The sequence below is a fragment of the Protopterus annectens genome, chromosome 6.part0, assembly GCF_019279795.1.
Source record: "Protopterus annectens isolate FY-2018-M chromosome 6.part0, PAN1.0, whole genome shotgun sequence".
Classification (NCBI taxonomy): domain Eukaryota; kingdom Metazoa; phylum Chordata; order Ceratodontiformes; family Protopteridae; genus Protopterus; species Protopterus annectens.
This window is the reverse complement of record NC_056737.1, coordinates 287332119-287356305: the sequence shown is the minus strand read 5'-3', so window position 1 is coordinate 287356305 and position 24187 is coordinate 287332119. Positions and strand designations below refer to the sequence as shown.

The following is a 24187-nucleotide window of genomic DNA, read 5'->3' as shown; positions in this document are numbered from 1 at the left end:
TCAGAATATACTGAGAAAGGCTAGCTAATCCTGGTTTGTGTTAATGTTCCTGCATCTTATGATGTTGTAGTAACAGTGTCATAGCCCTCTAACAGATTTCAGAAGCATTAACATGATATTACTCTACGATACCTTTATCTTGTCACATAGGAACCATGGACATCAGTATAGCTACTGAAAGAAGAGATATTGCAAAACCTGCACAGTGTGCGGTTTTAGCATAATCTGCATATATCTATGCCAGAAACGAGAGTATGAAGGAATGGTCTGAAAAGGAATTCACAGGTTACCTGCATTCATTATTTGTCATATCCCTTTATGTCCCTTTTAGATGTTTCTTCATTTGTTAGTCAGTACTAGGAGGGGTGGTGGGAAACTTCCACATCTAGTCAGGAACTACCGCATCTGATAAAAAGGTACCTCTGTACTACCTCCATGGTGATTGTGTTACATGGTCCAAGGCTGTTTGCTCCCACTTTTCTGTTGCGGTTGACGACACATGACAAACATAACTCCACGAAACCTGACCCAGATGGCAGTTTGTTGAACAGAATATGTATACCAAAATTTGTACTTAGTGAAATGATATACCCTTCTTTCAAGAATGCCTGTCATCACTGTCCTCCTACATTTACAACATTTGTTTGCAGACCATCAGGAAATCAGTGCCATGTTAAAACATATTTATTTTTGAAAGCCACTGGTAACCTTGTGCATGACGTTAAAACACTGCTGATAGATATGTTTTTATTTGTTTAGATTTTGTTGTTATATTTCCTGTTAGTTAGATTTTTTTAAATAATGGTAACCACTTTATAATATGCAGGAATATAACTCTGAAACGCAAGTGTCTGAGACTTTCTTTCTTATGAAAACCATAGTGTCTGGACAACTGAGGTGCAAATGGTGTCTTGTTGATTGTTACTTCTACTAGACCCCAGCATGTTAACACATGGAGATAAGCATTATTACAATCATTCGCCAGTTTTACCTCATATCACATGGACCACTGCAGAATGCTGTATTATGGGGATTAGACATTAAACTAAAAACATAATTTACAACGGTCCAGTAGTCTGTAAATCTGAGAAGTATTGTGCACTGTGTGTTGTGTTGGTATGTTGATGGTTTTGTAGTTATTTAAGGCTGAAGTAGACTCAGATGTATAGGTTGTAATGTTTGTAGCTGTGGTTCCCAAGTTTTCAGAGGCTTTACAAGGATTGCAAGGTTAATGGCAGCTAGTCCACTGATAATTGTTTCAAGAAATGAAGCCATACTACAGATAAGATTATCAAATTATGTGCCGTGTGTCCATGTATCAGTGTAATGCACGTTAACAAAATTTAATTCTGCAAGGAGGGTATCAGGTAATTGAACAGGAAACAAATGTCCAGTTTTAATAGTCATCTTGGCTTGGGCTATGCAATACAGGTGTTCCTTTATTTTTAAATTCTAATGAAGTAGGCAGGTAAAGAGACAAAAGTGGGCTGCCACAGTACATGCATGTTCATTCATCAATATTGCTATACTGTGTTAACTTCATGTAAAGAACCTACCTGCCCTGCTTTTATTATTTAAAAAATAAATAAGTAAAGCTGTATGTGACAAACTGTTTCCAGTATTGTCAATTAATGCAGCTACAGTGCAGATTGTTACAGTGTTCTGTGCAGTTGTTTATTTGCAAGCATACTTTATGATTGCAGATTAAGAGATTGTTAGTAACTCTGGAGTGAGTACCTACAACACACTGGGGACACACTGCTGTGATGTGAATGGTCTAATAGAAGTAATAATCACATTTCCCCTTAGTCTAGAAACACATTACTTTCAGCATTGCAGGTCTATGTTTCTTACTTTAATACAGAAGCACCTCTTAATACCTATGTCGTCAAACAGTGCATAAACTTTCATGTTGTCCTACAAAATATGAACTTTTTAGATGGAGAGCTAAAAGTTGTTTGGAAGTTAATTGCTCTGTTGTTTTTCTCTGTTTGGTTTTGTTTTATGTTGGGTACCTCCATTCTAGAACAGAAGCAGATGAAACACATTATTTAGTTTATAATTAACACTTTTCTTAGTTTAGAAGTAAAGCCTTCTTTTCCTTCCTCACTTAAATCTCACCTTTTTTTTTATTTTTTTAAGAAAGTAAACAGGCTAATCAATAATCATTTTCTCCCCTCATCACACCACCCCATCTTCTTTATTAATGCAATTTTTTTTTTTTTACTTTCTCCATAATAGTAGTCATTTATCAATGGAAAACAAAATAGCTGGATCAGGCATCTTTGAAATTCATAGTAGGAAAAAAAAAGTGTCCCTCTTCTACACACACGTACACAAACACATACCTTTCAGTCTGGGAAGGGTTTTCGTGGGGTTCAGTTGTTTGCAATTGGCCATTTTATATGTTTTACCATGAAGACTTTGATGCTTTTCTGGTATCTGTAATGCTAAAACATATTAAAAGAAAATGTGTTGAAAACTATTTTGTAAATGTAAAGTTGGTACATATTTCCACCTTCATTAGAAAAATGTAGGTTGACATGCATTACCCTGCCTAGACCCCATTAAGACATGAAATATCAGCAAGGAATTGTATTCTAATATTTGAATTATATATATGGCAGTTATTTCAGAAATTACTACTACAATGAATACTTATTGCATGCATAGTAACTGTGGAGCATATAAAATGGCCTCAGTTGTACGTGTGTCTGTCCCCGGAAGGGTGGCCTTATTGTTATTGGATGTCTGCAGCTGTTACCTTGAAGGATGCGATTTCATCTTTCATTTATTCTTCCCCATCTAGACTGTATCAGGATTAACTGTAACTCCAGTAAGTTTTTCCTCAAGTTTCATTTTAATCTAAAAATGTTTTTGTTTTTCTTAAAAAATGTTTATGAAATGTTCATTGTTAATTCTAGATGTCTTTTGTTAAGAGCATTTATAACAGTTTTGTCAAATCATTAGGCCTCAGGGGTACTGATAAAAGAATATGTTTGTTATTTTGCACAAATACAAAAATCAGAAAATTATGTGTTTTTGTATCTGACTGTGCCAAAGGCTTATATTAGCTAACCTTTCACTTAAGTCAGCATTTTTTACACAGAAGCAAATTTCTGCAGTTAATAGGTGTGGCACTGGGAAAAATCTACAACTTCTAGCATTACAAAAAATGTTAGTAGCTCAACAGTTCTGTTACAGTCTACAAGTAAATGAACATAATATATTGTTAAAATGGTAACTAATCATTAAGAATGATAGTCATTAGCTTCTGGTATTTGGGAAGCTTGACTGTGAAGCTATTTTGAAGGAATTCTTCCTTTCTTGGTTACTTAACACATTGGATAAGTAAGGCCACACAAGCAGCACAAGTGAAATGGGGTGATTTTAGTTACTACTGATGTACTTATTTCAAACACTGAAGTCCAAGGTCTGCCATTTATGAAAGGGACAGCTTTTTGTATACAACATTTAAGAAAGCCTGACATCTGCTGCAGTCAATTAAAATGTACTTTTGAGTTCTATGTTCAGAATGCATTTACTGAAGTGTTTTTATACTAAATAAGCATTTGCTGATGTGTACTATACCAAATAAGCATTTGATAGGTACTGTACCAGCCATTCATTTTCAGATGTGTACTGTACTAAGTAAGCATTTAATGATATGCACATTACCAGTCTAGCCTTTACTGAAGTGGGTTGTAGTAAATAAACATTTGCTGATGTGTACTGGAGCAGCTATGCATTTACCCTAGTCCAACTGGAAATGGAATCCCTTTTCAGTGGAGGTTCAGGGAGAAAAGCTCCAAAGTAACAGCAATACCTGAAACGCAGTTATAAAAACAGAAACATACAAAATAAAACGGTATCGTAAATGAGTGTGCAAATATATGGCACTCTTTCATCATACCTTGTACAACATTGAGCAAATCAGAAAAAGAATAGATCAGCAGAATATAAAGGTGAAACCGTGTTCTAAAGAATGGTAGTTATATTGTAAGAATGAATGTTAGAGTATTTAATGTGACTATATTTAATCCCATTACAGATAGATCAAGTAGACAGGCTAATCAACACTGAATAGAACTATTTACTAAATATTTTTATTATGTACAGTTTATTTACATAATACTCTCTTTTGATTATTCCAAACGGGCTTACCTATAGCCAGGATAGGTGATGGAGTCAGAGAGACATGATGGAAATTGTCCTGCTGTGTTACAAGAACATTTCCAAGAATTTATTAGGTTGATTTTCAGTTGTAATAAAACAAAGAAACATGAAACAGCAGTGGAGCAGACCAAGGCAGGACAACACCATAAAATCCAATGTGATCCAGTGAATGGCAAAAAATATTTATTGTCAGCAAAACACAATTCAGACTGGTAAGCGCTTTCACCATATGGGCTTCCTCAGACCACACAGAAGTTAAAACAGAGTATCACCTTATAAAGGTATGCTCAGTTGGATCACATTGGATTTTATGGTGTTGTCCTGCCTTGATATGCTCCACTGCTGTTTTGTGTTTGTTTTTTGTTTTATTGCATATTTTTACATCAGTGGAGTGTTTGCTTCTTGGGGGCATTATTTCCTGTTTGAAGATTTTCATTTGTGTTAAGAATGAGGAAAGGTTGTTAAATATTTTGTAGATTTGGTTACCATATTGGGCTTTGCCTGTTGATTTGTTAGCTTTGTCCATGCAAATTAAAGATTTGTACATGAATCTCAGACTTCTTTTTGGTATGTATATGGTGTAAGGATATTTATAGACTAGATAGCATTCCATAAATAGTTGATTATAACCGAGCTGTTGAACGAGGTCCACCCATTTTGTTTTTACAGGGCGACACAATGATGAGACGTATAAGGAGGGTTGCATGTGAATTTTGCAATTTTATTGTGGCATTGTTGTAATTTAGTAGTAACAACTGCAAGTTAGTGAGTTTGAGTGAGGCAAAAAATAGTACTGGAAGTAGATAGACAGAGGCTATAGTTTTTCCTGCTGTCTTTAGTAAAAAATGAATTTATGTGGTACAGGGTTTTGAGGTTCTGATATGTTTCTTTTACTACTATTTGTATGTGGAGGTCTAATATTAGGGTATCATGAATAATAACCCTGAATACTTTGGTATGAGTTGCTTGTTGAATTTGTGTCATTTAGGGGGGGTGATGGTTAGGCCTCGTTTAGTGTCATTGTGTGATTTGGGAATGAGGCCGAGTAATTTGGTCATCTTGGGAATATATGGAAAGACCCCAGATAATCAAAAGTTCATAGTATCAAATGTTTCTACAGTCAGCAGAAGAAATTGAACCTCATTTAACCTACTGGTGTTTGTGCAAGATCTCGCTACAGTGGTGATCAATGGATTTGCCCTTTGCACACTGTTTTGTGATCTCAGAGTTGGTATTTGTAATTAGCAGAGAATGAGTTTTTTTTTTAATTTATTTTTGAGGTTCAATCCTTTTGGATTGATGTTGTCCTGTTAATGTATTTGTACTCTGATATTTTAAAAATGGGTCTATATTAATTTGTGAAAGGTTCATTTCTGCAAACCTTTCTTCATTGACCCAAAACCACTGAACTTTCACTTCAACCCATGTTCACATCTGCAAAAGATTTACATAGAGAAAAGAAGCAGTTAGTCAACAGCAGAAATGTGCGCTTTTCCCCACTATAGTGTGATCTTGGAGTTGGTATATATAGTTAGGGGGTGTGGGGAGTGCATCCCCCACATTGGGGGTTTGGGGGGCAACCCACTCCACTTGGGTGGCTTTGACATACTGTGGGGTGTGTTACGGTTGTAGTGTTGGCCAATTGCTTCCTTTCCCTGTTTAAATGTTTTTTTCAATGTGAACATTCTCTGAAGTGAATGTTTGGTGGATTCAGATTGATGGAGAAAGGTTTGCAGAAATAAACCCTCGACAAATTGATATAGATCCTTTAAAAGTAGTACATCCATATATGGACACACAACTTGTATCTAGTATGCATTTTCTTAATTCCAGTATGCTTTAGTGAACTGAGATTGTGCTTTGTTATAGAACAATGAGATGTAAGTGCATAATGCCAGATTAAGAAATGTTGCAAATATTGATAGCCAAGAGGAATTTATTTTAACTCTATTCTTTTTATAAATGTATTTATTTATTTAACATTTATTTTACCAAAATACGTCCAACTGGACATCATGTGTCCTTTTTCAGTGGAGTCCTGGGGAGAAAAGCTCCAAAGAAATAACAGTGTGCATACATGCTTTAGATAACAATAAAATTGGCGTACAAGGCAAGAGAAACAATGAAGTACAAAAAAAACAATTATGTAGACCAGTGTGCAAACATATAGTAGACAGTTTTGAAAGTACTAATGGAAAAAAATTGACAGAAGAGGCAGATTCACTTGCAATAGTGAAAAAATTATATATAGTTTAAAATGTCCTTGTGGATTATTTTATGTTGGAGAGAGCAAGAGAAATTTTGCTGCAAGATTAAAAGAGCATATAAGGGACATCATGAAGCAAAGATTTCAGAGTTCTGTAGCTATGCACTTTAAGGAACACCATAATGGAGACCCACAGGGGTTACAGGCAACTGTTTTGGAACAAATGAATACTAGGTTTAGTACTGATGAAAAAAATAAGGAACACTTAACAAGGAAGGAAGCAATATTTATTTTAAAATATGATAAAATGTTTCCAAGAGGTTTGAATAGGGAATTCTCTTGGAAGCATTTAATATAAGAAGGTTAAAAAAGAATATTAAAAGTTAACCTTTTTAGTTGGCTTTTATACTGAATTCTTAATTGGATGATTATTTAATTGATTAAATGCATGTATTTTAGTATATGCTTACTAGCAGAAAGCTGTAGTCTGAAAAGGCTTTTCTGAAAGCTGAGGCACCAAAGAAGTGTTATTTGTTCTTAATGGTATTAGAGTTTGAAGTTTTGCTGTTAACTTTTACTGCAGAAGTTATTTTTTATTTTAATAAATCAGTCTGTGTACTAAACTGAGTGAATTCATCTGGTCTGGAACTTGTGGTGTGAGATCAAACAAATATTGTTTGACTTTATTATTCAGAACAATTCAGTTAGGAACGGCAACATCCTGGGTATCCTATTGACAAACCTATGATCTTTCTTTTCCCTACCCATGGCCACACTCTTTGTGTTTAACACTGGCCTTAACCTAAGAATAAAATTAAATTCACTCCTAATTCATCCTTTTTGGACCTTATTTATGGAAGCTATAACATAATCAATAGCAAACCAATGAAAACAGACTGGGATACCATACTTAGCATCCTGTGTAGGTCTCATTTGGATCACTATCACTGCACACTATGCTAATATTAACATCTGCTTTCATAAAGACATGCTAATGAAGACACACATATACAGGTATATTCAAAAAAAAAGAAAGGCAGCCTTTACTGGAATCAGAAAATTAATAAGACAAACAAGGAAAAAGAGGTAGTACATTTTCAAATATTGTTCTAGTCATAAGAATAAAAAGGACGTTTTTAAATCTAAGTATTAATTCCAGACAATGATGTGGAGTAGGGGGATGAACCCTGACTGTGATGCATGCAAACAAATTCAATCATTGGCTCAAAAATGTTAAGTTCATAGCTTCACAGGAAGCTACTAGGCTAATGGCCACAGGGCATTTACAAGCCTAGCCATGTAAAATCCCTGAATACCCCAGTTGACCATAGTTGGATGATTATTGTTTGCAGAGTGTTGCTATGATAAGCATCAAGTGCCCCTGTCCATGAGGACCATAGGTGCCACCTCCAGGGTGAATTTGCGTTTTCCCATCCAGTTGTCAAGGCTGCACTTAAATAGGGTCATTGAAGAGCTCTGCTTCACATGAAGTGGGAGCTTATTCCAGAGGAGTGGCAATCTCTGGGAGACATATCTGTCTCTTGAGCAAATTCTATTAATGCCACAGGCAGGGTTGAGATCCCTGAAGTGAGTGACTCTTGTCCCATTTGATGTGCAGCATTTCCATTTGAGCAGGGTCAGAGACTGCTCTGTAGGCCAGGCACAGGTTGCTTCTCAGCAGCCTGTATGATACAGAGTACAGTGATTGGGCTTCCAGTCATTTCATGTAATTTATGCCTTGGAATTTCTGAATTCTCTTCGTTAGAAACCTCTGTGGTCTCTCCAGCTGCTGGAGGCATCTGGTGAGGTACATGCAGAAGGGATCATTGTACTCAATCTGTGGTCTGATAAGGGCTAAGTACAGCAGAGTAATGACCTCCTTGGTCTTGGATGTGATGCTCTTATTTATGAGATGGGCAGTGCAGAAGGCTTTCCTCACTACTGTAGACACATGGTGATCAAAGTTTGGATTGTTATCAACCTGCGTTCCCAAGTCTCACACCACTGTGTTTGAGCTTAGAGGAGTGCTGTCTGTATCATAACTAGCAGAGGTAACCTCTCTGCCAAAGGGGATAAAGAGGCATTTATTGCATTTAGTTTCAGTCCATGGCCTTGGCACCAATCATTTGTGTCAATCCCTTCTGTAATTTGTTGATATCACTGGGGGACTCTATGATTCTACCCAGTTTACAGTCGTCTGCAAATTTGTAAGTAACAAGCCATCACATTTTGACTGGACTTTAGAAAAATAAATTCCAAACAGGAGAGTGCCCAGTACAGATCCTTGTGGTAAATCACTGGTAACTAGACTACTGGTGAAGGTGAATTCTCCAACGTTAACAGTCTGCGTTATATCTGTGAGCCAGTTTGCTATCCATCTAGTGATGAATGGGTTGATACCCAGCTGGGAGAGTTTCTGAATGACCCCAGAGTGGTAAGTGTGTCAAAGTCCTTGGCTAAATCAAGATAGGTGGTGTGTACTGTTTTACCCTCATCCAGGACTTTGTTGACTTTCTCAAAGAAATTCACCAGGTTTAATAAGCAAGATCTACCCTTGACAAAACCAGACTGGGTTGGGTCAAGAGATTGAAGTTTGCCTATTTCCTGGTTAATAAGATCCATTTCTATGGGCTTGCAGATAAGGCTGGTCAGGCTAATGGGTCTATAGTTCCCATGGGTCAGTGGATAGACCCCTTTGAGCAAGGGGATCACTGTTGCTGTTTTCCACTCATCTGGCACAAAACCAGTGCTGAGGCTCTGGCTAAAGAGAAAGCTAAGTGGTTCCATTAGGTCTTGTTTTCTGTTGTTTAGTATGCAGCCTAGGATATTATCTGGTCCCATAGAGGCCGTATTTTTGCCCTTAGAAAGCACTTGAATGACCTGTTCTTTGGAGATTGACAGTAGAGGACAGGTATCAAGAATGCTATGGGGGATGGCTGCTGGGGACAGGAGAGTGAAATTGCCCAATCTGTCAGCCAAGCAGGTTGGCAATTTCTTAAGGTTCCATGTAAGTGGTGCTGTCCACTATGAGTTCAGCACATATCTGGGTATTCCTTTTGAGGTTTTTGATGTAGCTAAAGAATGCCTAATGACTGTCTTTAGGTAGGGATGCCAGTCTACTCCCATAACTTTCTTTAGAGAACTTTACAAGGTTTCTGATTTGCTTGTCTAGGCTGTGTGTACGCTACTCTTTCTTTGCTGAGTATGTTCCTTATTGTTATTAGATATCAGTTTCTTTCTTTTTTCATGTACTTGCAGTCCATCAGGGTGACTTGTTTTTGTGAGAGGACTCATTTTTATTCCTATCAGGTACTGCCGAGTCAATACATTTGCTAAAGTGGCTATATAGGGCATTTGTGTACTTCTCCACATAGGAGTTGCTGTTGCCTATGTTTGCAGGGGGCTTTGAAACCATTTATACCATCGCTTATAAGGCGATAGTTTTCCTTGGAGAATTTTTTTTCCCCTGTGGGAGTATCAGGTCTGATCTTTACTTCAAATGAGACAGATTTACGGTCTATCTTAAGTAGGGAAGGTAGCACACTGGGGACATGCAGTAGCCCCCCATGTTAGTAAGTTCTAAGTCTGACATTTGAGTCCCTTGTTGGGGTGCAGAGTAATTGTTCCAGTGCATCTGAGTTAACAAAGTCCAGTAACCTCAGTGCTGGTGTGTATATGCTCTTGTAAGTTGCCCAATTGATGGATGAGTAGTTGAAGTCTCCCATGATCAAGGGGTTTGGCTGTATACTGAGCATTTTAAGCAAGTCCATGTAGGCAGTGTATTTCTCCTGGTTCATGGTAGGAGACTTATGGCTAACTATGATGTGGTAGGGTGTTTTGCCTGTAGTTATTTGGATTTGGAGTAGTTAAAGAGAGTTGTACTGTTTCACCATTTGTAAGGTGTATTTGGATTTAATGAAAATGGATGAATCTGCACCTTTGGTTCTTTTATGCTTGTTTTGGGATGTGAACACGTGGAAGGCATTTTAGCCTTGCACATCTAGTGTACTGTCTGCGGCCTTGAATCAAGTCTCAGTGACTGCACAGATGTCAGCATCTTCCAAGGTGAGGAGTGCTTCCTGGGAGTGCAGTTTTATGTTTATTCTCATAGTATTAAGCAGCAGAACCTTGAGTTTGTTTCTACTTCAGAAGTGTTGTTGTTTTGACATAGCCTAAAAAAGGCTCAAAGGGTAGGCAAGTGTCTTTGCCAATATCCTAAAGCCTTAAGGAGACAGGTGAAGGTAATCTGTGGTGAAGCATTGAGGTCTGTCTGTCATGTCTTCCCAGGATGACAGATACTGCATACCCTTGGAGTGACAGCAGAAGCTAAGCCAATTATTGAAATCAGTCATTTTTCTCTGTACTGTGGCATCATCCTAGGTGAAGGTAGAATGCTGCTTAAGGCTTAGAACATACCTGCCTGGCACACATAATCTGAGAGCTCTAGCTTGTCTGTCTTGATATTGTCCAGAGAGGAAAGTCTCAAGTTATTCACTCCAACATGTACTATGACAGAGTCATAACGGTAATTGTTGCTGAATGACTTGAGTTCGTGCATGACTTGGCAGATCCTGGCACTTGACAGTCAGCTGACCGTGGCCTTCTTCTTGTGCAGCCTAGTGAGAGAGACATCTATCTGTCTCACTATCGAGTTGCCTGTGACTAGGAAATTTGGTTTTAAAGCATTTTGCCTTAGGGAATTTGATTGCTGAGACACTGTTATACATGTTCTTATGTGTGCTGGTAGATTCTGTTCATGTACCAGTATGCGAGGGTTGTCTGCACTTAGGAAGTCTCTGGTCTTTTGGTAAGCCCTTGGTGAGTACCTCCATGTATGTGGATTTATGTGTCTTTACTTTATCTTGTGTAAGTGGAGAGGTTTATAGGTTCATAGGTTCATAGGTTCATAGGTAGGTACTAGGCTATTGGCCCTAGGGCATAATTAAGCCTAGCCAAAATGTTTCGGCTTGCGCCTCCCACGTGATTTAGTTTACTGCACCTCTGTTGATCAGGGCCATAGAAGTAATTCACGGGGTGAATTTCCTGTTCCCCATCCACTCATCAAAATTCTTCTTGAAGAGTGCTAATAAGGAGCTCTGCCTCACATATATGGGGACCTTATACCAGAGCAGTGGGAGTCTCTGGGACACTAATCTGTCCCTCCAGCAAGTCCTGTTTATTGTTGAGGTCAGGTTAAGGTCCTTAAAGCGTGTAACTCAGGTATATTGGGTTTTCCTTAGGTGGAGCATTTCCAGCAATTCAGGGTTTGACATAGCCTTGTATGTCAGGCAGAGATCACCTCTGAGTAGCCGGTATGCAACCGAGTATAGTTGAAGTTTTTTTAGCCTAGTAGTATAGGGTATCTGTTTTAGGCCAGTTATCCTCTTGGTGAGGTATTTTTGAGGCCTCTCCAGTTGTTGCAGGTGTCTAGTAAGGTACATTCCAAATGGGGCATTGTACTCAATAATGGGTTTAACGAGTGATGAGTAGAGGGGGACAATAACTTCCTTTTTTCTAGATGCAAACCCCTTTGTGATAAGGTGGGCTATGTAGAAGGATTTTCTAACCACTTTAGCGATGCGGTTATCAAATCCAACTGGGTCCCTAGGTCTCTTATCACCCTCTCTGTGTTGTGAGCTGCCACCTATGTGGTAATTCATAGGTATTTGTTTTTTCCCGAAGGGGATGACAATGCACTTTTTACCATTTAGCTTGAGTGCATGATTTTGGCACCATGTATCTGTTTCAGTGAGACCCTTTTGAAGGATATCCACATCTATGGCACCCAGTTTGCAGTTGTCTGCAAACTTTGTTAGCTATAGTCCCCCTGTGTTTGCTTGTACCTCGGAGAAGTAAATACCGAACAGGAGAGGTCCCAAGACTGAGCCCTGGGGTACTCCACTTGTCACAGGTTTGGAGTCGGACCTAGCATTTCCTATTTTCACTGTATAGGTTTTGTCCGTAAGCCAGTTAGCAACCCATCTTGTAATGTAGGGGTTTATATTTAGGTTAGTGAGTTTGTCTATAATTCCTGAGTGGGGAATAGTATCAAAGGCTTTTGCAAGGTCGAGGTATGCTGTGTGGACCACCTTTTCCTTGTTGATTGCTTTGGTGACTGTCTCGAAAAACCTTTTTGATGTGTTGTTTATTGTTATGTAGGAGGTCTGATTCAAGTTTCAAGGTATAGTAACATATCTCACATATTGTATTCGTTTGCTTTAAGAGCAGGTGGATGTCAGTATACATGAGGCAATTGATACATTTCCTCAGGATGCCCATGCCAATCAGACTGGCTGGAGAAATGTTAGGAAACTGACAGTCCATAGCAGCAGGTAATTCCTGGTTTGTGAAAGGGCAAAGATCTGGAACTAGCAAGGAAACTTAAAACTATATAGGATTAGAAAAGAAGTTGGAGCTACGCTTGACAGTGCTTAGCTGAGCTGCCTACAGTGCAGCAGTGTGCAAATGAGTTGGCCAAAGAGCAGCAGGGAAAAAATGTGATTCTAGGCATTTGCATCTATGTAAGGCGCCTCCAAACCCTGTTGTGTGATGTGTAGTTATGTGCAAATGTGGTGCTTAACTACAAACAAATTTAAGCCGCTCTAACACAGCCTATCAAAAGAAAAGCCCCTCATAGAGTCTTTATTCCATCATCTCCAATTCAGATGGGTCCTGAGCTACACACTTCTGCCACAAGAGTGCAGGGGGCCCTCTTAATGTAAGATGGCTGGTTTTAGTGCTCAAGTGATATCAAACAGTCTAGATAAGAGTCTGAATCTAGCCTATGCTATTTAAGGCAGATGAAACAAATATACAAAGTGCGGAATGAATTAGTCACAGCAGCAAAAATAGTAAAAAATGAAGCAATGTTGCAGTGAAATACAATACACAAGTGCAAAAAACAGGCTTAAATTCTACTTATTTGTTGAAGCTTTTAGTGGATACCTCTGATTTTCATAGATGCACTTCATATCTCTGACTAAGAATGCCAAACTTTGAGCATCTCCAGTAAACTGTACTCGCAAGTGAGGTTGGGTACATGCATCCTGGATGTGGAGTAGGGAGGGGCACATGCATAGGGCACACTGCACAGATTTCTCTGGGAGATGCTAGGAATCAGCTGAGAACTGATTCTTGATGTTGGCTTGGCAGGCTTGCTGACATCTGCACTTTGTGGTGATGAGGAAGAGTTTAGTATGTTCTGCCCATCACACACCTCGCCCATGCAGTATAACTGACTGAGAGGACTGCCCTTGATCGTTTAAGGCATTTTCTGTCTATTTTTATCTTTTAGAGCCTCTTTTCCATTACTTTTTTAAAATCCAATTTGTTATCTCCTTGCTGCTTGAATTGCTTATTGGGAAAGGAACTAAGAAGATTGGAAAATTACTATTTATTCAGTAAAAGGAGAGTTGAAAGAATTTGTGGTACTAGTTGAATCAGTTTCCCCTTTTGTTGCAACTTTTAAGTACCTTACCTGCAGAAGGGCAAAGCAGAACGGGTTGATTCAAATGAGGATTAAAAATCCATGATATAACATTAGGAAGTTTATGAGAATGAGGCCAAGCAAAGCTCCTTAAAACTGATTCAGAAACTGCAGCTCTGGGTGAAGAATCTGCAGAGGCATCATAGCGAATCTTCAGCAGCATCATAGCGAATCTGCAGTGGCATCATAGCGAATCTGCAGTGGCATCATAGCCACATTTTAAAACACGTATAGTGACATGAGAAATGGGTGCCACAGAAACATTTAATGAGATCTTTACTTCAGAGGAAGGAAGGTTAGTCATTCACTTCTGCATATTCTGAAAAGATAACCACAAAGATTTGAACATGTGAACCTGGCAGTTAAAAATTCTGGAAGTTGAAATACAAGAAGAACACATTCTCTTCCCTAGCTCATGCATTGATTTCCCATCCTTGTCAGAGAGAATGTGGTTAGCAATTATAACCTGTTTAACAGGAGTAGATTTGGATAGAGAAATAACTGTAATATCTGCTTTAAGGATTAGAAAAGTGTTGTTTGTGTGCCTGGAGTACTGTGGGTATACCTTGACAGAATTCCTGGGGACAGGAGAATGACCATCAGGTAAGCTAGAGCCTTCTGTAAGGCTGGCAATAAAGGAGGGATAGCCAGAGCTTCTAATATCTTGTAGTACATTTTCTATGCCAAAGAAACTTCATTCTGGTACTTCTGAAAAAACACTTTCATCTCAGACAAACTGTCAGAAAAGGAAACCACTTTAGCAGACACATCTGATGGTATGCATTCCACAGAATTAGATAACTATGAGAATGACTGAGCAGAATTTCCTGAAGTATAACCACACCCCTGCAATGTCACCTCTTCTATTTTAAATTCTCTGAAGGATAGAGAAGGGGCTCTTTTTTTGCCCTGTCATTCTTCAAGCAATAACAGGAAAAAAAGTAAGTCTACCCTCTTCAAAGAAATAAAAACATAAGACTATTTTTTTTCTCACTATGCACTCTCCCTGAAAGACTCATATTAAGTACACTGGCCAAAGCTTCCATATGGCCTTCCTAGGTAAGTATGAACCCTTCACCTTCCCCTTCCACTGATATCCACAAATGTACCTCTCTTTTGTCCACCATGGGCATTCCTACATCCTCAAAGAATTAGGTTATTGCCAGTCTTTGATGCCTGAAAAAGCTGCGCCAAGAGGGCTGTAAGGAAAAAGATGGGCAGCCTATGGAGCAACAAGCAGCTACAGCAGAGTCACTCCTGCCTGACACCTGATGACTCCTTTGAAACTTTTTTTTTCACATGCAGGGAAAGCTCTACCATGCAAACTGGAGATTGCTCCATAGGTAAAATGAAGAAATGACATTGAAAGCAGGGAATGGAGCCAGGACAAGTCTATAAATTGCAAGGTAGAGAACAAGTGGTGCTAAGGTATGTAAATCATGATTGTCCCTTACAAGCACAGTATCCTGCCCCAAACACACAAATGTTTACAATATTTGTCAAATGTAATACTTTTCCACACATAAAGTTCACACAAACATTTATATAACAACTCCATTAGAAATGTAATAACAGTCTGAACACATTGTTCCCTAGTTAAATGTAATTATTTTCACAGAAAAACACAAGTTTTATTCATAAAATAGAAGTCAGTGGAAGACTTTCCCAAATGGAAATTAACTGCCCAGCACTTCCAGATCCCTAGCTGACCAGTGTGGTTTCACAGGTCTCGCTAAAGAAGTGTTCCCTTCAGTGGCACAAAAGCTCTCCAGCTTTTCATCCTCCACATGTTTCTTATGGTGCTCTGCTTGAGCCTTTCTCAGCTGGCGCACATGAACAGTACCCTTAACTTTTGGATCATAGGATCATAAGAGGTTACTAGGCTAATGGCCCTGAGGCCCTTGCAAGCCTAGTCAAGACTTTATCCCCCCAAAATAGAAACCTCAGTCAGCACCTGCCTCCCCTGTCAATGAGAGACACAGGTGGAACCCCTGGGACAAATTTGTGGTTTCCCATCCACTCATCAAGGTTGTGCTTGAAGAGGGTCAGCAAGATACTCTTTTGACATGTATGGGAAGTCTACTCCAGAAGCTGGGCAGCCTCTGGAAGACAAACTTGTCCCACTAGCAGGTTTTGTTGATGTTGCATATTAGATTTAGGCCTTTTGAGTGGGTAATGTGTGAGGAGTTAGACTTATCAATATGGAACATCTCTAGTAGGGCAGGGGCTGAAATTGCCTTGTAGGCAAGACACAGATCACTTCTGAGCAATCTGTACGATACTGAGTAGAGTGATAGTGATTTAAGCCTGCCTGTGCAGGACAGGTGTTACAGGCCATGGATTCTCTTTGTGAGGTATTTCTGTGGACTTTCCATTTGATGCAGGTGTTTAGAGTGGTGCATACCAAACGGGAAGTTATACTCAATTATTGGCCTAATGAGGGAGGAGTACAGAGAGGTAATAACCTCCTTTTTTTTGGATGCAATCCTTTTACTTATGAGATGAACCAAGTAAAAGACTTTTCTGACCACTGTTGCTACATGATGGTGGAATGTGAGATTGTTGTCAACATGAGTGAGTACCCAGGTCTCTCACCACAGGTTGTGTTCTTAGGGGGTTGCCATTGATGTGGTAATCAGTAGGGGCCATGTTTTTACAGAATGGTATGATAATGCATTTTTTTTGCATTTGACTTAAGGCCATGACTTTGGCACCAGCCATTTGTTACTGTGAGACCCTCTTGTATGTTAACATCACTTGGGGTGTCAATGGCAGCACCCAACTTACAGTCGTCCACAAAACTGGTCAGCCATAGGCCTTTTGTCTTTACCTGGAACCTCTGAGAAGTAGATTCCTAATAGTAGGGGTCCCAGGACAGATCCCTGGGGAACACCACTGGTGACAGGTCTGCTGTCGGAGATGGAGGCACCTATTTTGACCTTGTGGATTCTATTGGAGAGCCAGTTGGCCACCCACCTGATAAGATAGGGATTTTCTCCAAGTTGTGTTAGGATTTTGATGATGCCTAAGTGGGGGAATGTGTCAAAGGCCTTGGCCAAGTCAAGATAAACTGTATGTACTGATTTTTGCTCATCCAGAGCCTTGGTGACAGTCTCAAACAAGTCAACCAAGTTCATCAGGTAAGAGTTGCCCTTGACAAATCCAAACTGGGTGTGGTCAAATGCTTGGAGATTGCCTATGTCCTTGTTTATGTGATCCATAATAATACACTCCATGGCTTTACAGATCAGACTTGTCAAGCTAATGGGGCAATAGTTTACAGGGTTAGTAGTGGCACTGCCTTTGTGCAAAGGGATGACAATGGCAGTTCTCCACTCTGCTAGAATTAAGCCTGTACTTAGGCTGTGGTTGAATAGGGTGCTCAATGGTGAAGCTAGTTCTTGCTGAAAATGGTGCAGAATACAGCCTGGGATACTATTGGTTCCCATGGAAGCTGTGTTCTTTGCCTTAGATAGGGCCTTTAACACTTGATCTACAGAGATGTGAAGTGCACGACAAGTATCAGGGATGTCAATTGGGCCTTTGGGGGGACAAGTGGATGAAGTTTGTGCTGAACCTATCTGCTAGCAGGTTGGCTAAGTCAACAGGGTCAGTATAAGTGATACTATTAAATACTAGTTCGGAGCAATCCTGGGCTTTGCCATGGAGGTTTCTGATGTAACTGAAGAAGGCTTTGTGGTTTCCCATTGATTCATAATTGCCTTCATAAATAACCTGCCAGTTATTGTGGTAGTAGGGCCTATATAGTTTACAGTACTTCAGCAGTGATCTAAATTTAAACATCTGAGCACAGCATCTTTAGAGACAGTCATACTCCTGAAAAATAGGTAATAATGTTCAGAGTTGCCATTAACATGGCTTCAGAGGAAGGGAAACCTTATTGCTTACTAATGTAACATGCACAGATGACTAATGACTTAAAACTATAACATCAGTATAGGTAGTTTAATGGTGAGTGTGGGGATACAGGCTTTAACTCCATGCCACTTCCACCGATTACTAATAGTAATTGAGTGATGATTGTCCTCAAAAACACCCACTCCAGGGACCTAAACCTCATCTGCAATATAAACTGGACATGCTGGAGGGACAGTTGTGTGTCAGAGGCTACCTCTTCTCTGGAAGTGGGTTCCCATCCATGTGAAGCAATGCTGTTCCCTGTACTTATTCAAATTAAACTTGGACCAGTGGATGGAGACTCTTAAATTAACCTTAGGCCTGGCACCTGTGTCTCTGTTAGAGACAGAATGCTTGTAACTACCCAGCCACTCATTTATAAGTTTATATAGCCCCAGAAAACCTAAGGGGCCAGTACCTTTCTAATATTTCTGGGAAGCATGGCAACACTTAAGGAGAACTTTTAGTATCGTAAGCCTTGTATTCTGCTATGCTCCTATGATGATACTTAAGATCATATACCAAATGTGCCCTACAAGTTTTACCCATGGAGTTCACAGGGATTTACCCACTTATAGGTTCATAGGCATATACTAGACTAACTGCCATTTTGAGCCATTTTAAGTCTATCCAATTTCCCTTTTAAGTCTAGTCAATTTCCCTCCCAAAGGTGAGAATCAAACCCTGTACTTAGTGTCCGAGACATGAACACCTTAACCATTATGCCAACCCCTAACATTCTCAGCCCAATACCTTCTTGAGCTTATCATCAAAAGTAAATGTATTTTGACTAAAACTACTAAATTACACTCTCTCTCACACACACACACACACACACACACACACACACACACACACACACACACACACACTCCGATTTACAGGAGGTCAGATAATATCTTTTCATTGTCATTATGCCTTCTTACTTTTAGAGTAATATGCTGCCACAAGCCAGACCAATCTTTTTCACCATGGAGACAATTGTACTTAAAACAAGCCAGCCATAGTTTTGAATTTATGTTAGCTATAGCTAAACAGTTGCTACTTTCTAAAAGTCAATGGCAACAGTTTTGATTGATCAGAGGTGTACAATTACTCATAAGCATATTAATAATAAGCCATTGTTAAACATTTAAAATGTAATGATGAAATTATTTACTTTAATAAATTAGGCACATATGACAAATAAATATATAAAAAAGCCAAAAAAGTATGCACTTGCATGGTGAAATGCTAAACAAAAATGTCGAAAACTTAGAAGGTATAAGAAGAACACTATCATCTGGCTAATTCTTAATGCTATACTAATTCAACATGGCTGTCATCGATTTGCCTCCATGTTGTAAATAATTTGGAGGCGGAGCCCATAGATGGGAGCTCACTGATGCTTGAAATAGGTAGTTTGCATTTGCAACTGTAGTCTGTTAAAAGTTTCAGAAGAAAGTACAGGCTTCATCTGTCCTCCTGAACTGAGCAGTAGCACTAATAACTTCAAGCTTCATCTGTCCAACTGAACTGATCAGTAGCACTAATAACTTAGACAAAGGAAGAGCCCCATTTAATTTTAAATTCATGATGGGTATCCTGGATTGAGGCAACACTAACGTATTATAGTATTTTTTAAAAAAGTCCCCTCTTCTGCATTGGATAAAAATCTTGACTCTACTTTCTCTGCTGTGCCACAATTATAAATCCAAACAATTTTCCTCAAAACAAACCAGTAAGTTTTAATTCCAGTTAATGTAGAATAGATTTTAGCAGGAAGAAAGTTCTGCAAATTTGAATACAAGAAACAGTTTTACTTTCCAAAGCTCTGCTGCATTTCTGCAGAAGCAAGCAATTAATTTTTCTGTGAAGTATTACATATTTCACATCTTTGTTGCATCTTTACTGGGATAAATAAATACAATTGCTGGTTTTATACTAATTTAAATTTCTTAACTTTTCTGCAATTTCAATTAAACAATTACTTGTTTTATTCAACTTTTTGCAGTGTATACAATAATCACTATGTAGAACAAGGTAGAATGGTTAAGCACTAAATCGGGTCTATATCACATAGTCGAAGTTTTATAACTTCAAACACGAAATGTACAAACCATTCCATTCGAAGTTACAAAACTTTGACTATGAATAAAAAAAAAAAAGAAGGAGAAACAAAATAAACTGTTGTAAGTGGGTGCACTCCCCCTGCACCCCCACACCCCCCACTACTTAAATATACCAACTCCGAGATCACACCTCATTCAACAGAATGGAAACCTCCCCTTATGGAGATTTCCATTGAAATGCTCAAACTTGTACAAGTTTGAACTTATGGTCTCGACCATATAATGTTCGAACTTGTACAAGTTCAACTATGAGATAGGAACCCGACTAAATCAACAAACTAATGGTTCAGAAACATGATGTGGATACAACTATAACTGATAATTAATTGCAAGATGAAACAATGTAATCCTCTTTTTTAATTTCTCCAGATCTTTTGGGTTTCTAATACCATAATGGGAATGGACCCCATTCCTAAGTCAAAGTACGATTAAGTTCATGAAATTGTTTCAGTCTTTGATATCAGCCAAAAGTGTTCTTCGCAGCATCTGCAATGTGCCCAGTGAAGACTCCTTCTGCAATTTGTATAGGGTCACATGGCTTGGTGACATATCTAAATATGATTGTAGATTCTTTTTTATAAGACCCATTGCTCTTACTACTATTGTAACTGTTTGGGTATCTTTCTTCCACATTGCTCTCGTTTCTGCCTGCAGGTCCTGATATTTTATGACTTTGTGTCTCTCTGTATGCAACACACTGTAGTCACTGGGTGTGGCAATTTCAATGATCAATGCTACTTTCATCTTCTTTTCATGGACCACTATATCTGGTTTTCTAGCATCTATCTTTTTAACTGTTGGTAATGGGTGATCCCATGTGATATAAACTTCATAATTTTCTGTGATACTTTGTGGCTCATGTTTCCAGTGTTTTTCAGCCACTTCAGAACCATAATGTTTGAACAACCACCAGTGCAACAGTCTTGCCACATTATTATGCCTTTCAGTATACAGTCCTTCTGCCATTAGTATGTCACACCCATTAAAGAGGTGTGCCACTGTTTCCATTTCTGTTTTACAAAGCCTACATTTGTCTGTTTCTCCCACATGTTCAATGGACTTTGTAAACCAGTGTGTGTGTATGTAGCCCACTATCTGGGATGGCCAGTATTAACTTTTCATCTCTTGGTTTGAATTCACCTGTCCTTAGCCATTTCTGCATTTGTTCCTGATCAACATGAGGTTCTTCCAGAAGTTTTCGATACTTGCAAGTATATTTATGCATTTTCCACATTTCTTGCCTTCTCATCTGGTCCTTCACCTTATACTCTTTCTTTTGTTTTTTGGCACATTCAGTTTCTACCTGATATTTATCTACTTCACATTTGGTTTTTGTTCCTGCCTAATGTCGATAAGCTTCTGCTAGATTAAGCAGAGAAGTCATCTTGATTTATTCTCCTCATGTTTCAAAACTTTCACTATGATTGGGTCTTGTGTGGTTAGCAGATATGTATGGAGTCCCACAATTGCAGATATATACATGTAATCAATTTCACGGAGGCCTATCCCTCTATTGGAACAGGGAATATATAATCTTGGTATGCACTGATTTTATAAATCATTTAGTGAGCATGAAACATCCTTCTTGTTTTCCTATCGAATCTATCCAGCACATTTTGGGGTCTAGTCAATCACTCCAAAACTGTAAGTTAGGACAGGAAGAGCAAATTGGTTTTATAGCTTGGATTTTGTTCCTAGATGTCAACGCTGTTTTCAAGATTAATTTAAGTCTTCTAAAATATTCCTTACTAAGTTTTATTCACATTTGTTCATGTTTTATTGTTGATCCTTCATCTATTCCAAAATATTTATACACTGCCGCTTGCTCAAGTTCTTTTATATCACATTCTTGTCTCAAACTGATGTTTTCCTAGTGCTGCAGTTTTCTTGCTTTAAAGGTTGCTTTTACACATTTATCAAGACCAAATTACATTCTTATAGCATCTGAAAAAGTTTTGACTACCTGCAGTTGTGCTTTCAGTTCCTCATCTGATGAGCTCTACAGTTTTAAATCATCGAAAAAGAGAAGATGAGAAGTCTTTACACTTTGTTGTTTTCGAGAAGCCAAATTATAGCCATGGCCTAAGCTGTTAGGTAAACATGCAAGGCAGAATAGCAACGGTGACAAAGAGTCACCCTGGTATATTCCCCTTTGAATTCTTATTCCTGGGATAATAATTTGCCCTTTATCGTGGTTTAATTGCAAAGAGGTCTCCCACTGTTTCATGGTCACTGTAATGTAGTCAATCAGTGCAGAGTGTATCTTATACATTTTTAAGCACTCTTTTATCCATGAATGTGGGATACTATCAAATGATTTTTTGTAGTCAATCCATGCCATACTTAGATTCTGCCCCTTTTTACAGTTCTCCACTATGACTTTATTTAGCAACAAATGAGCATTTGTTCCATATGACTTTCTTTTATTGCCCTTTTGTTCTACTGCCATAATTGAGTTTTTTCTAAATGACTATTATCTCTGTCAGCATCAGTTTGCATGTATAGTTTATAAATCGTAGGAAGACAAGTTCTTGGTCTGTAATTTTTAGGGCAACTTGCAGGTTCACTCTTAAGTAGAATCATTGTTTTTCTTGTTGTTAGCCAGGTTGGTGTCTGTTCAGGTTGTGCATATAAATATTTCTTTGTACAAAGATATTAATACTTTTAACAAAAAGCTAGGTACTGCATCTCGGCCTGGGATTTTCCAATTTGAGGCTTTTCTTAACTTTGTTTCAATCTGTCTCGCTGTTACTTCATCACATTTCATATCCTGTACCTTTAAGCTTCTTATTCTTTCTTTTACTTCTTCTATCCATTTAGCATCTTTGTTAAGTTCCACAAGATCTTCATAGATACTTCTCCAAAATGTATCTATTTCTTCTTTTTTGGCAGTCTTTTAATTCTTTTTACCTTGTTTCACAATTCTCTATAAAACCTTTTGAGTCATCAATAAATTGCTTATTTTGTACTTTTTATGTTTATCTGTGAATCTTCTAAGTTTTTCTACCCATGCTGAAATTTTAGTTTGTTATTTACGATAGTGCATTATAGAGCCTGGTCTGTTCTAATACAGCGCATTGCTTTTATCACATCTGTATATCTTTCTTAGTATTTTTGTTGATCTATTCCCTCTTCTATAGTCTTCTAACAGTGACACTTCTTGTCTTAATTGCTTTATAGTTTTCTGTATTCGATACTTCTATGATGGTATTCAATTTCTCCCCTTCCTTTCCCTCACTACCCTGTGTTCCTGTGGTAGAACTTAATCAGTTATTAATTTAGCAGGACAGTACTATATCCTCTTTACTACTTGTATATTTCATGGATCTCTACGGACAGTCCTAATTACTGTGTTCATTTGTTTTATCAGACGTGTATATACGGATTCACTTTATAATCTCGAAATACTGAAATATCAAATTTCAGTATCTCGAGACTATAAAGCTGAAAACTCACAAACCCAAAAACCATAACTGTGAAATTCAAAACTGCAAATGTAGTAAAATACTACATCACACATACAAACACAAATACACCTACCTTCCGACACTACAAAAACGCAAAACAACACACATGAACACAACAAAACAAACACACACACCTACCCTTCTTATAAGTAAGGGGGCAAGCCTCCCTGCACCCCCCCCCATACCCCCGCTACTTATATATACTAACTCAGACATTCTACACCCCCCCCTTGCACAAACATACATCACATAAATACAAACACCACCACTCTCAACACTGACACACTCGCACTGTTACCTACATAACCTGTCCTACACCTAACACTCCCCAATGCACTCACATACACACACACAAAACCCTTAAAAAACATAACGCTTACTTAACGCGCCATCAGTACTGCAGTTTTGACATTTCCGAGTCCGATATTCTGTAGTTTCGCACAACTGCAAATTTGACAATTTGGTCTCAAAATACTGAAATTCGACATTTCAGTATTTTGAGATTCCAAAGGGAGCCTGTATATATATATATATATATATATATATATATATATATATATATATATATATATATATATATATATATATATATATGTTGGCCTTACATATGTACATACAAAGTTTGCGTACTTTTCAGAAAAACTAACTCTCTTGTCTGACTTGGGGATTGACTTACTAAAAGTCTTGCACTTGGCAGTGGGACAGAGCTCCATTTTATTACATACACAGATGCTAGGTTGAAATAGGATGCCTTTCCTGGAACAGTATGTTTACTAGTCTCCTTAAAAGTTTGCTTGGAAGTTATTTATAAGATTTTTTTTAA

The 24187-nt window shown here is 38.3% G+C and overlaps 1 protein-coding gene across 1 annotated transcript in view; it reads left to right on the top strand.

The window, feature by feature from the left end:
• Nucleotides 1-24187, top strand: part of LOC122803823 (neurexin-3-like) — a 2450564-nt gene that overhangs the window by 1867978 nt on the left and 558399 nt on the right. Inside the window, exon 12 of the mRNA XM_044073508.1 lies at nucleotides 2810-2836. Within this exon, the coding sequence (XP_043929443.1) occupies nucleotides 2810-2836 (27 nt within the window). The remainder of the gene's footprint in view (nucleotides 1-2809; nucleotides 2837-24187) is intronic.